At 52.3% G+C, this 12,278-nt stretch overlaps 5 protein-coding genes across 5 annotated transcripts; 3 read left to right on the forward strand and 2 right to left on the reverse strand.

Moving 5' to 3' along the window:
• Positions 1-2,025: 2,025 nt before the first annotated feature.
• Positions 2,026-3,419, forward strand: J4E93_008716 (uncharacterized protein; the record flags this gene model as incomplete). Its single annotated transcript, XM_049346614.1, has 4 exons — positions 2,026-2,066; positions 2,112-2,305; positions 2,357-2,726; positions 3,146-3,419. The coding sequence occupies 4 exons, from the start codon at positions 2,026-2,028 to the stop codon at positions 3,417-3,419; spliced, it is 879 nt and encodes a 292-aa protein (XP_049196034.1).
• A 1,846-nt stretch (positions 3,420-5,265) lies between these two features.
• Positions 5,266-6,270, forward strand: J4E93_008717 (uncharacterized protein; the record flags this gene model as incomplete). The annotated part of the gene is made up of 1 exon (XM_049346615.1): positions 5,266-6,270. One exon carries the CDS (start codon positions 5,266-5,268, stop codon positions 6,268-6,270), a length of 1,005 nt encoding a protein of 334 aa, XP_049196035.1.
• Positions 6,271-7,113: 843 nt separating this feature from the next.
• Positions 7,114-9,590, forward strand: J4E93_008718 (uncharacterized protein; the record flags this gene model as incomplete). The annotated part of the gene is made up of 5 exons (XM_049346616.1): positions 7,114-7,154; positions 7,221-7,347; positions 7,405-8,206; positions 8,817-9,235; positions 9,300-9,590. 5 exons carry the CDS (start codon positions 7,114-7,116, stop codon positions 9,588-9,590), a joined length of 1,680 nt encoding a protein of 559 aa, XP_049196036.1.
• A 207-nt stretch (positions 9,591-9,797) lies between these two features.
• On the reverse strand, positions 9,798-11,609 carry J4E93_008719 (uncharacterized protein; the record flags this gene model as incomplete). Its single annotated transcript, XM_049346617.1, has 1 exon — positions 9,798-11,609. The coding sequence occupies one exon, from the start codon at positions 11,607-11,609 to the stop codon at positions 9,798-9,800; it is 1,812 nt and encodes a 603-aa protein (XP_049196037.1).
• Positions 11,610-11,857: 248 nt separating this feature from the next.
• On the reverse strand, positions 11,858-12,258 carry J4E93_008720 (uncharacterized protein; the record flags this gene model as incomplete). Its single annotated transcript, XM_049346618.1, has 2 exons — positions 11,858-11,918; positions 12,020-12,258. The coding sequence occupies 2 exons, from the start codon at positions 12,256-12,258 to the stop codon at positions 11,858-11,860; spliced, it is 300 nt and encodes a 99-aa protein (XP_049196038.1).
• Between the last annotated feature and the right edge of the window lie 20 nt (positions 12,259-12,278).

Raw genomic sequence — 12,278 nt, forward strand, 5'->3', positions numbered from 1 at the left:
CCAGGGCGGGGTTGCTGGCTGGTGGTGGTGGTTGGCTTAGCAATAGAAGGAAGAAGGAAATAAACTCTATATCGCAGTGAGAGACGCGCACATAAAGCTCAAGGTGAGTGAACTCGTCGAAATTGCGACTGTCTGACGTTGTGAGCGTTTACAGCGAGTTGCTTGTCCCAGAGCTCGGTGATTGTCGACGTCAGCCTTTCGCGAGACAACCGAAGCACCCATGTCACTTTCTCATTATGTCAGCCTCGCGTGCTCCATCGCGCCTGCCTATTGTGAATCCTTCCATCTCCAACGCAACACCATGCATACGCTTGACGATGCTCTCTAGGGCTCTCTTTTCTTTTTTACACACAGACACTAGTCAGCATCTCACGTGTCGCTTGGCCTCAGGTACTCGTACGAGTGGCTTGCGGCTGAGCACCTACCCAGGTGCTCTACGGAGCCAATAGCGCCAGCCTCAGCTTTCGCATGTCTGGTCATACGCATCTAGGCTAACGCCCATCTCATCGCGATCTTAAATTTACTACCATCGGCCTGGTACGTGGTCGCCGCGGTCAACGTCGCTTCCGCGTTGCTGCCACGGGAGGCTGAGTCTCAGCTTTCGGCGTCCGCGCAGCGTCTGGCTAGACAGCTTGTTCAACACCGCCAACCCTCTCGTGTATGCTCACACAGTCTGGCCTCGATGATTCCCAATTGCTCATTCCAGGACGGAGTCTTTGGGGTCGCAGCAACGCATTGACTGTCATCTGTCATTCTACGCATGCAAAGATCTACCATCGGAGACATGTCGGCTTTCGAAACCGGGGTACGTCCAAACATGCTTTCCTAAAGGCATGTTGAGACGAGAATGTGTAGCAACCCTTACAGTTTCCTAGGAGAAGCACAACATTCGTTCGTGATCCCGCGTTGCGCTCTTTGGTACGCATCCCAAAGAAGCACGGATCGTCGGCGGTGGGCCCAGAACCTCCCCCACCAGATTTCCTGCCAAACGTCAAAGTCTTGGTCGTTCGGTCGTGGTGCAACACCGGCTTGAGGTTTCCCATGCCATCGTAGCCCTGCCCCCCACACATCCTGGACGGAATCCTCCGCCCCGCCTCTTGGCCGCCCGTCCCCATAACGGAGCGCGGCCTTCGCGTTTCGCCGACCGTCTGGAGTCCGTCAGTACCAACGGTAGCTTTTCATGCGCAGGGCAAATGATTTCCCTGGTTTCCCGGACTTCCCTGGTCAGTTGACTCTAGCTGCTCTGCTTTGCCGCTTATTTGACACCCTGCGCCTCGCATCCACCATGGCTCGCGTTCGGCATTGTGCTGCAGCCACTAGAGCCTTAGCTCTTCGCGTGACATTGCTTACCCTGCCTTTCCACGATGCGCCTGCAGAAGACCGCCCTGTTTGTTCTAGCCCAGCCCGCGCTACACTTGCGCCAAGCCACTGAGTCCTCTGGACGAAGCGATGCGTGTCAGCTCAAATCTTGCGCTGCTGGCGAGCGATGGGACACCCTGTGACTTGTCTAGATGCGGTCCATGCAACCGCCCATGTCACTGAATTTGAATGCGCCGTCCAGGAGTGACGCCAGCGTGCCATGGCTGGAGACGGCTGCATGCCTACAAGAGCGCCAGTAGCCCTCCCTTCTTGCCTTACACTGCGCTTTCACCTCGATCTACATTACCCAACTACACTCTATACAAGCATTAAGCAATCAGCAATCTCGGCACATATACAACCATCTGAATCGCCAACAGCATAAATTTGCCTGTTTCCGGCGATCTCGGTACCCTTGACTCAGCCTATCCAGTCTCTCGGATTCGCGCGGCGCCTCCGTGATCAGCGCTCGAACCCTACGTACCCCTACGCGTTCTTGCGTAAGGACGAAATCGTCACACCTGTGGCCGTTGTCCTTTTGTTTTTAACGGCAGGGTCCTACGAGCATCTGCCTCAAGAAGCCTTCCTCCGCCCGCCAAACCTTTCGAGTATCAGCAACAACCTTCTCACACTCCTACCTTGACTCTCACACAACATCTCCACACAATGGACGCACCAATGATCGAGCTCAAGTCGGCCCTGGCCTCGTAAGTTACATCCTTCTGTCCCCCCAACCCAGCTAAGTCTGTTAGACTATTTGCATGCGGACAATACTCAGATCTGACCATCGTTTGTGGTGCCAAAAGATACCCAGTACACCGTATCCTCCTCGCAACAAGATCCACCTTCTTCGAGGGAGCCTGCCGCAATGGCTTCAGGGAAGCAGAAACCGGAGTGGTTGATCTCAGCGAAGATGACGCAGAAGCTGTTGAACACATGGTGCACTGTACGTATTGCTTGAGGCGATGGGACCCTAGACTGTGCTAAAGCTTTCTAGACTTCTACCACATGGACTACCTCACCAAGAAGTCGCTCTCGCGCCGATCCTCACAACGATCGAACCGACCTACCTCTCTACGATCATCGATTACCAAGAGGAGAAGCCCTCCAAAGAAGCTGAACCTGGTCCAAGTCGAAGACCCGCTCCTTGCACTTATGGCAGCAACCAACAACTCAATGCCGCTGACTCCTCCCGCCGACGAGCCCATGTTTCAAAGCATCGATGCATCTTCCAAGCTGCCCGACACGCCGATGGCCGATCAATTTTTCGAGGATGACGATTTGGAAAGCGAGCAATCAGAGACCGAGTTCGACATTGAGACGACACACCTCATCACACATGCCAAGGTCTACGCCATCGCTGAGAAGTAAGTACTACCATTTCCTAGTCATTGTTTACTTTTCTACGTTTTGCCTGAATGCGCGCCGCGATTTGCGGGGTTGCTTCATCTGCGCCTGCAGCTCTACCTCCCATGACTGGGGTGTGCAGCGCGTGGCACGGCGGTTGAAACGCCGACAAGCTCCGCCATATGCGTCACCGGCACTCTACCTCGCCAATCGCACTCCGCGCTGCACACCCCACTGTACCTTTGCATACACACAGCCCTTTCGTCTGTTTTTCTTGTGTACGATTTCAAGATGCGCCAATTACCTACTATGGTCCTTGGGCCTTCATGGCTGCATCTTCGAAACAGTCCGCGTCAGCGTACTACTACTATCTCTCCAATCACGCACCCATCTTTCATCACACCTCCTTTGGGACTTGCTTGCTAACGGTTTATGGCAGGTACGGCATTGCAGGCTTGAAAGCGCTTGCGCGTAGCAAATTTGCAGAGGAGGTTGACCTGCACCTCAGCAGTGCCGACTTCCCAGAGGCCTGCCAAGAGGCGTACGAGTCTACCTTCCACACTGATCGTGGTCTGCGAGACGTCATTATCCAGACCTTCCGGGCCAACCCCAGCCTGTCGCTACGCCCCGATGTCGAAATGGCCGTGCGAGAAACACCAGGTCTTGCTTTCGAACTCTTCCGCATGGCAAGCGGACTTCCCGTCTCTTCCTGAAGGGTACTCCGTTGCAGTCGTTCCCGCATCGAGCGAATCATCGCTGTCCCGCAGTCAGCTCCAGTATCTGCACCGCTGCTGCAAGCATACGACTCAACTCTATGTTGAATCTCGTCATCTATCTGTGTAGAATCCTACGCGCGTCCAAGACCGGGATTATCCTGCGGGTGGTACGCAGCCGCCACACAAAACGTCTGTCTTGGCTAAGACAACGTGTTTCACGACAGTGCTGCAGTCAACCGTCGACGTGATGCGGGGTCAGCATGTCTTACCAACCTTATCGAGCCGCGCATCCGCGCAGTTCAACGTCACACCCGGTGTGCTTGAGCCAATGGCCTACTGACTCTGCTCATTGGCAGTTTGTTTCTTTCTTTCTCGAGAACTTTTGTAGTACTTTTAGCGATACCAATGAGCGATCTTGTATTATTCTCTCCATAGTTCTATCATCATGAATACATCCATTGTAGCATTTGCTCTACCCCGATCTTAAGATCAGTCATATCACTGTGCATTAATACCCAATGTCTAGGCGCCAATGCTTCCGAGGGGCAAACACCACAAAGATACGTCATCTCGTCTTATGAGTTTTGCCATGTCGATAGCGTTTGCTACACTACTATTTTCATCTACACGGAATTGCCAACCGCCGCGCACGTGCTTTACATCATAATGATAGAATTGCCAAAGAATAGCCTTTACTACGGCCCGCAACGTGGTCTACATAAGAGCCGAAGATCGCGCATTAGCCACCACGTGAGGTGTTGCCCACTTCTTCCCTTTCCCGCGATGTATACAAGCCATACCCAGAGATCTACAAAACGTTTTCGGTCCGTTCCTCCTCCGATCTTGCCTGCACCTGCAGAGGGTGGGGACGATCTAAACTGCTTACTGATCTGTGCCATGTGGCTTTGAAATCAGACGCGCGATAGAGATTTATAGTGTTCGTGCGAGCTGTTTGTCCGGATATCTATGATCAATGCTTGCAGTGTAAGACGGAGGAGAGAGGGTTGTTGGTTGCTGTGGTGGCTTTTGCGAAAAGGTCATTGGTAGGCATGGGTGGCATGTGTACGCGTTAAACTTTAGGTTTTTCTCGAATGTTCTGCGCATACATCACGGAATTTTTTGAGCTGAACGCTCGAGCGGTACGTGGAAGCTTGGAGTAGATACTTTGACATACGCCGATATGGATAGCGCGATCCGCTTGTGCGGGCGCTGTAAAGCAGTGTATGCTTTGCAGGCTTAGTACATGTTTGCTCGCTATTGTATATTCGCCAATGACAGTATAGTGTGAAGGATAAGCTACTACGATTATCTTCACTATTAGGAAACCTTCGAGGGCAATGACACTGGTCACCTGCAGCGGTGGATTGGGTGCCGTATGGTCATTCCGATGAAGAGCGCAACGAGCAGGCGCTTTGGTCGGTAGAGATAAGAGAGAATGGAAGCAATGGTGTTGGTGCCTAGATATCAAAGAGATACGAAAAGTACTGGAAAAGTACTGGAGATGGTAGTCGGACCCATCGAGTATCGTAAAATCCCATTACCGTTGCCCTTCTTTGCGATTCAACATAAAGTCGTGAGGTGAGTATATGTTCGTTCGGTAGGCCTCGAATGTTAGACCACGTGTGTACCGAGAGTGACATGCGACAATGGCCGTGTTGGCAGTGAGATGTGCTCTTGCGGTATCGGAGTCGACGCGCCGTTTGCGTGCAATCATGCTCATCGTTCATCCCTCATCGCGCCCTTCCACTTTGCGATTTTTTGTATCCAACGCTGCAAACTCTTCACAAGCACGACACCATCGCCATCTCTTGTGAGAACCTTGCCTGCTTGACCAACCTCAGCCATGACCGATAACCTCAACCCACCGTCAATCGAAATGAATGCTCCAGAGGGGACTCCAATGCTAACAAATTCGTGTGTAGATGAACCGACCGTCGCTGACTCGTTTCCGTTGAAGAGGCTCCCCGACGAGCTCCTCCTCCATGTCGTCGCTCAAGTCCCCGAAGTCGATCTCCATAACCTTAGCTTGGCTGCCAGACATATCGGCTCCATGGCACAAGAGGCACTCCATCGATACCCCACGATCTCTTACACCGACAATGCCATGCCGCGACAAATTGCCCGACTGGCTCGCACCCTCTTCAGTCGTCCTGACCTAGCACGCGCAGTAGCCCAGCTCACACTGCGGCCCATCGTCCATCTTGTCGAGATTCCATTCACCACACTGTCCGCGGCTGACAATCCAGTACTCCAGTGCTTCTTCCAGCACACGCGCGTGTATATGGGCGAGACACAGATTGTAGCACTCCTCCTTGCTTCTCTTCCGAACTTGAAAGAGCTCGATCTGCAAATCATCTTCAACGGTAGCCTGCATGAGCTTGACAGCGGTCGTTATGGCCATGCATGTAGCGTACAGTGCAGGCTCCCAGACAAGGCTGAGTCACACCCCCTCGACGTCGCCATGAACCCAGGATTGAAGAAGCTCCGTAAACTGCATCTGCATGCTCGTCATATCAGCTGGGACTGGCTCGCCTTGCCTTGCCTGAAAGCCATTACCCTTGGCCTTCACTGTAGCGTCGACTGGGATACTGCATCAGCAGGTGTTTCCAGGGTCGAAGAACTGGTGCTGAACCTGACCACCGAGGTCTTTCTTGACGACGACCGGAGATACAAAGATCTACCCAAACTCTTTCAGCGAATGCCCTTCCTGCGGTCGCTCACTATCAACATAAGCAACAAGTGCTTAGCTCCAGGGCCAAATCAGATCGAGGCTAATATTCTTGAGGATGATGCACGGGGGAACATGGGGTTCCTCATCGAAATCAGGCCGCAGTATCACAGACACTAGAAGTGCTGTGCATTAAGAAAGCCGGCACAGATCCGGATTGCTTCAAGTACCTGGAGCCGGTAACAAGCCTGGTCCACTTCAACCAAATGAAGTACCTTCAAATACCCATTGAAGGAGTTTTGGAGCGGGGCCTGGTGTCGAGGAAGAGAATTGGAGAGATACTGCCAGACAGGCTTGAACAGTTGCGCCTATCAGGCCTATCTGTAGAAGCCATGAAGAGGTTGGAAGATGTGTCCTCGGAAGATGGTAGTCTGGCGTTCCCGGTCTTGTCGGAATGATAGATAATGGATCGACCGGCGATAGATACGTAGAAGACATAAAGACTAATAGATCAGTACACCAGATGGCCGGGAGGTTGTCAAAGTAGAGATGTTGATCATGCGCATCCGTGATAATGGGCTGGGGTCATCCAGGCTCCGGTTTTGTCGACGGCGTCATCGTGCGGAAAGGTCGTGAATGCCTCTTGAGTAGGCTGAGAGTTTCTGTCGGGAACGCAGAAAAGGTTCGGTATCTGACCGGCGGGGCACAGTATGATATAAGACGGTGTTGGTCTTGGGGACCCGACGACGCCCTAGCGCTAGCGTGGTTCGCGCTGACACCTGCATGCATTAATTCTCCGGACCCGAATAGCTTCACGTTGCGTCATCGGGGGTGCGATGTTTTACTCCCTGCGCAGCACTGCTGCATATGGTAAAGTTTGGAGAGCACATCTATCGCTTATCTGTTCAAGAAGGGGTTGCTGGCGAGCCACATTCGTGCCCATGCGTCGCGTCGGCGTAATCTCACGATGGACGCGCGCAACGCGTCGCTCCTCCATCAAGAACCTCAGATTCAACCTCACCGATGTGTAAAATGCCCTTCAGCTGTCCGCCTCACATCCTCAGGTACGTTTTCCGCACTGCACTAACGCGCCCGTCGCAGTATTCGTATCCAGCTCTGACATGATTTAGGGCCTACAAGAATGGCGATTTCACCGACTTAGTTATCAGCTGCGGCAACTCGACATTCGATGTGCATTCCGTTGTTGTTGGCTCAGCATGCGAGTTCTTCGCGAATAATATCAAATTCAATGGAAAGGTAAGTCCGTACCTAGGTAGCGTTTCGCGCCAACCTCCCGTGTTGACATTGGAGCAGGAAGCTGATGAACGACGTATCGATCTGCCGGACGACGACCCAGAAATGATCCGACGCTTAATCGCTTACCTGTATCTGGGTGACTACGATCCCACCGACGACGATGGCATCGCCGCGTTCGAACAACTCAAGCAATATGACCTGAACACAGCAGCGGCGCCCGCTCACCACCCCCGTAGATACGTATTCGGAAGCTCTCAGCGTCATGATCAATGCGCTTGCCTCGCGTTGAACCTCAGGAATATCGAGCAGTCGGAAATGAAAACAGAGCAGCAGAAGAAAGCATCGCACTACGTCAGCCACCGAAAACCCGACAACAGCATCGAAATCACGAACCCGCTGACAATACACGCGAGCATGTATGCGCTCGCTGATAAATATCAGGTGAAGGGGCTGAGCCGACTGGCAAAAACCAAGTTCCGGGATAGTCTGGATCACCACGTTGATTCTGAAGACTTCATCGCCGCAGTACAACTTACGTATAGCAACACCCCAGAGACCAACCGCGGTCTTCGAGACGAGATAGTGCAGGCTTTCCGGACATATTTCAAGGTGGACATCACCGAGTTGCCCGGGCTGGAATCCAAGCTAGACACCATTGATGAGCTGGCTTTTCTACTTCTCAAATCCTGGCCCAGGAAGATGGAATCTGCAAGCCCTCAGAAGTTTGTCTCGTCTGCAGGTGCCGCGAACACGGCTTCTCATCTGGTTATTACCGCTGGTCCGCCCACCTCTGGTACCAACGCGACTTCCGCTTCTTCCAACGCTCCTGTAACGACCACTGGGTTTGCCTCTTATGCTCGTACATCAGCGGCCACTACCTCTAGTACTCCAGCTACCGGAAGCTTGTTTGGAAGCCTCCCCCCACGTACTTCGGGTGGATTCGCAAGCTTCTCGTCAACACCCATTAGTACTGGTAACGCGGGATCAAGTCAACCAACTCTTCCTTTCGGATCTCCAGCGTAACGGGTTTTCCTGCTGTGATACTCAGTTGAGCCTTTTTGCCCTGTCTTACTATATTGCATACAGCCTTTTTCTTCAGTTTCTGGACTTTCATTCAGTGACGTTCCTTCGCGACTTCCTCTTCATTCTTCGCACCCGCGCGATGTCCCAACCTCCCATTATTCGCGGCAATCACTCCACCGCCACCGACCTGACAGTACCGATACCTTCCACATACCTTTTTAGATCACCGAGCACACTTTCTCGCCGTATGCGACGGCTGCGCGAAGCTAAAAGCTCTACCCTTGTCATGTCTTTCTCTTGTACTTCCCCCCGTCATCGACCAGCGCGAAAACCCGGAGAACTGCAATTCGCACCGCTGCATCCATCGATTTTGGTCTCTTTTTGGAATCACACATAATATATACGCATCTCTTGCATTGGTTTCACCATGTCGACTTCGAACACAGACGCCGATGTCGCCTTGCCGCATGCCTCGTTGCTCGCATACTTCCGTGACTCTGCAGCTGTTCAAAAAGCGACAGATACCGGTATTCTATCCAGTGACAACAGCCGTGGTACCAACGCGCATCAACTGCCCCATCCCCCCATCGATGACGACGACGACGAAGAGTCAAGACTAGGCTTCTGGGGCGAAGTGGATGGAGCTGACACCTCGTCTGGATCATACTCATTCTCCGAAAGCAGATCAGCTTGGAAAGGAGCAGCCGCTTTCTGCTATCTCTGGTGTGCGTTCTCGGTCATTATCCTCGGCGCCTTTGGTCTCTATTTCACGGTCGACCTTGCCTTCAGCCACTATGGACTGGGTACTGGGATGGCGGAGTGGGTCATGTACAGACAACAGCTCCCATCGAGCAACATCCGTGGCGTGAGTCACTCACAAGACAAGAGTGGTGTCTATGAGCAGCGTACTGATGATTAGCGTGCCTTAGATAAGGTTCTGCCTTGAGACTCCGAACCGCGAAGCACCTGGCCCGCAGGCCTGGCACTACCTGAAAGCAAGCACCGGCGACCGTTGCACGACTGATACCATCGATTTCATTCTCAACTCAAAGGAAGCATGGAAGGTTCAGCCAGAGGCAATCCTGCTCCTGAGGGACGACGCATCATACCTGGATCAGCATGGACAGAGCCGGGCACCCGCTATCTCCCGAGAAGAACCACAAGCTCCTAAGCTGGGTGACGATGTTGCAGAAGAGGGTCACTTGGGCCGAACAGTTTGAGAGGTCACATGGAAGCTATCACAAGCACTTGGTGAATGACACTTGCATTCATTTTCTAGTATACTCCATTCGCCACATTGGTTATTTGGCATCTTGTAATAAATCCTTGTCCATTCCCTCCGCCTAACAGTTCCCATTGATGATAGTAACATCGCCGCTGCGAGAACGTACACTAATAGTGAAGTCCTCAAACGGTCGAGTTATGATCTACTTGTCTGGATTGAGTGACGCAGAGGTCTTCAGATTCGCGATCCGTGTCTTCTGATACCATTCCTTTGCGTGTGAGGCGAATGAAATGCGGAAAGTGTGGCTAGCTTGCCGTTTCTGGGTTGCCTCTGAGTCATTGGTGAATGGCACAAGTGGTGGAAAGACTTCTTCGTCATCGAAAGGTGGTACTACCGCCTCATCAGCGCGTGCCCATATCCGATAAGCTAGCGGGTCTTCCTCTTCGGCTACTGTGTCGCATATGGCGCGCTCGGCAGAAGGACCTTGCAGGATCACTTCGTAGTGCATCTCGCGACCCGTGATCCAATCGCTGTACTTTTCGTACATCGTGACGCGCTGGTCATCTTGGGCGTCAAAGATCAAATACACGGCTTTCAGATCCTCGAAGAAGTGGTGAGCTTTGTTGAGCGCGTCGAGCCAAGCAAAGGCCCGTACGCTTGGGTGGAGAAGCTCAAGCACCTGGATACTAGCAGGAAGAAGCTTGCAAGGATTCGGAAAACCATCGCCAAGAAGTAGATCCTGTGGTATAGTAAGAGTCTCCAGCTGCTTGAAGAAAGCAAAGGTAGGGACCGGTCCCATCCACTTCAAGAACTCTTGGTCGAAGCTATCGTACGCATCCACTGAGAGGGTTTTGAGGCTAGACGCAACCCGGGAAAGGCAGTACATCATCCTATTATACTTAGCACGCCTAGTGTCTGTAAGGATAGGCCGGACAATGGAGAAGCCGCCAGTCGAGTGGAAGTTGGTGAGCTGAATGGAGAGATGTTCCAACCATGGGAACGATGAGCCCGAAAGAAAACCGGAATGGAGCGCGCCGTTGCGATCGACTTCCATTGCTACACAGCTAGCGAGCTCAAGTTGAAGAGTATCGACAGCAGGAGCGACGAATGAAGCGGGGACTGTGCATTCTCGCGCGACCTCTAAGCACTGTAGCTTCGGCAGAGTACACCAATTCTTGTCAAGACGGCTGCCGAAGAACCGCAAAGTTTCGAGTTTCTTGAGACCACAGATCTGGGTCAAATCCAAAGCTGATCCGTTGACACGTTGCCCAATGCTTGTGTTCACGATACCCTTCATTAGATAGGACATGATCGAATCGGTGGGTTTGGGTTTTAGAAATTCCAAGAGATAGTGCCCAGGCTTTCCAAAGAGTTTGTGGAGAGGGTGCTCCGCGTAACGTTGATGGGACCATACAATGCGTTCGTTGTACTCCACATCGTCGGCCGTTACACGAAAGTCAGGCATAGTGGCAAGGATCTCTATCTCCAGCTCGACCAGATTTGGAAGTAAAGCGAGAATGAGACCACCACAAGCTTTGCCGTCGCCAGAAAGCAAGCGCGCTTTCCAGTCTGGCACACGGATGGCCCAATCAGGGCCTTTCCTACCCATGTCGTCGATCACTCGTAGTGCTTTAGCCTTGTCGTCAGAGTTCCATTTGGGAGGCGACGTTGCCTGCTGTCTTATAAGACTCATCGAGAGCTTGCGAACGCTAGATGCTAGCTCAGGCCGGTGGAGAAGCGAAAGCGCAAAGGAGAAGACTTGTTCGACCGCGCAGTGGTAGCTTCCCGAGTAACGCTCGTTAAGGGTAAGGTTGGTGTAGAGCTTCTCATTCGCGATACGTCGCAGCTGGTGCGTCGCGAGGGAAATATGAGCGAGGTCGCGTGGTTTCATATATCCCGTGATATCATCGAGCAGCTCCTCTGGTAAACAGGACAATGCTGCCATGTTCGTCGAAGGAGACATATCCGCGTCAGAAGGTGAAGTAAGCTTTGCTTCGGTTTCGTGGTGCTGCATCTTGGTGGGGTTGAAATTTGGATCAAGTTGAGAGAGCGTAATGGATGAGAAGTAGTGGGGAATAGAAATGGGCTCGCAAATTTATATGAGTGAGGAATGTTCACCCAGACGTACAACCTTGTGGCCCGAGTCAATTCACTTATCTGCGAACGCCTAGGCTTCCATCGCTTTCATTGTTGTCGCCACTTTCGTCGCCACTGTCTCAAGACCTTCTTCGCCCGGCTGTACCTCATATTATAAGGCTACCGCTAGGCTGCGCGTTGTGCAGCAGCTTCCTTGATAGCCTTCTCTAAATGGATGCGCTCCGAGCTTTTTCTACCATCAGGATAGACGTAATTGTCAATAGCAGACTACTTTGACGTAAGTAAAATATTGACCAGCTACAACGAACTGTATTTACCTGAGCATACGCTTCGGCGGCGATCTCGACTTGCCAAGTGACGTCTTCATCCTCGTGACGGATCCAGCCCGCTCCCCCACGGTACCAGCCCTTGTCAATCAAGTAGTCAAGCTCTTTAGAAATGACTTTCGTAGTTGACCCATTCTTCTTCAGATGATTGTAGGTTGGCAGTATGACCTCTAGGAAATTAAGATTGATGCGATCCTTGTCAAGCTCTTTCGCATCCCATCGGCCAAATGGTGTAACCATGAGCAATGTAACTTCCGGAG

The sequence above is a fragment of the Alternaria ventricosa genome (assembly GCF_023758065.1).
Source record: "Alternaria ventricosa strain BMP 2768 chromosome Unknown scaffold_18, whole genome shotgun sequence".
Taxonomy (NCBI): Eukaryota; Fungi; Ascomycota; class Dothideomycetes; order Pleosporales; family Pleosporaceae; genus Alternaria; species Alternaria ventricosa.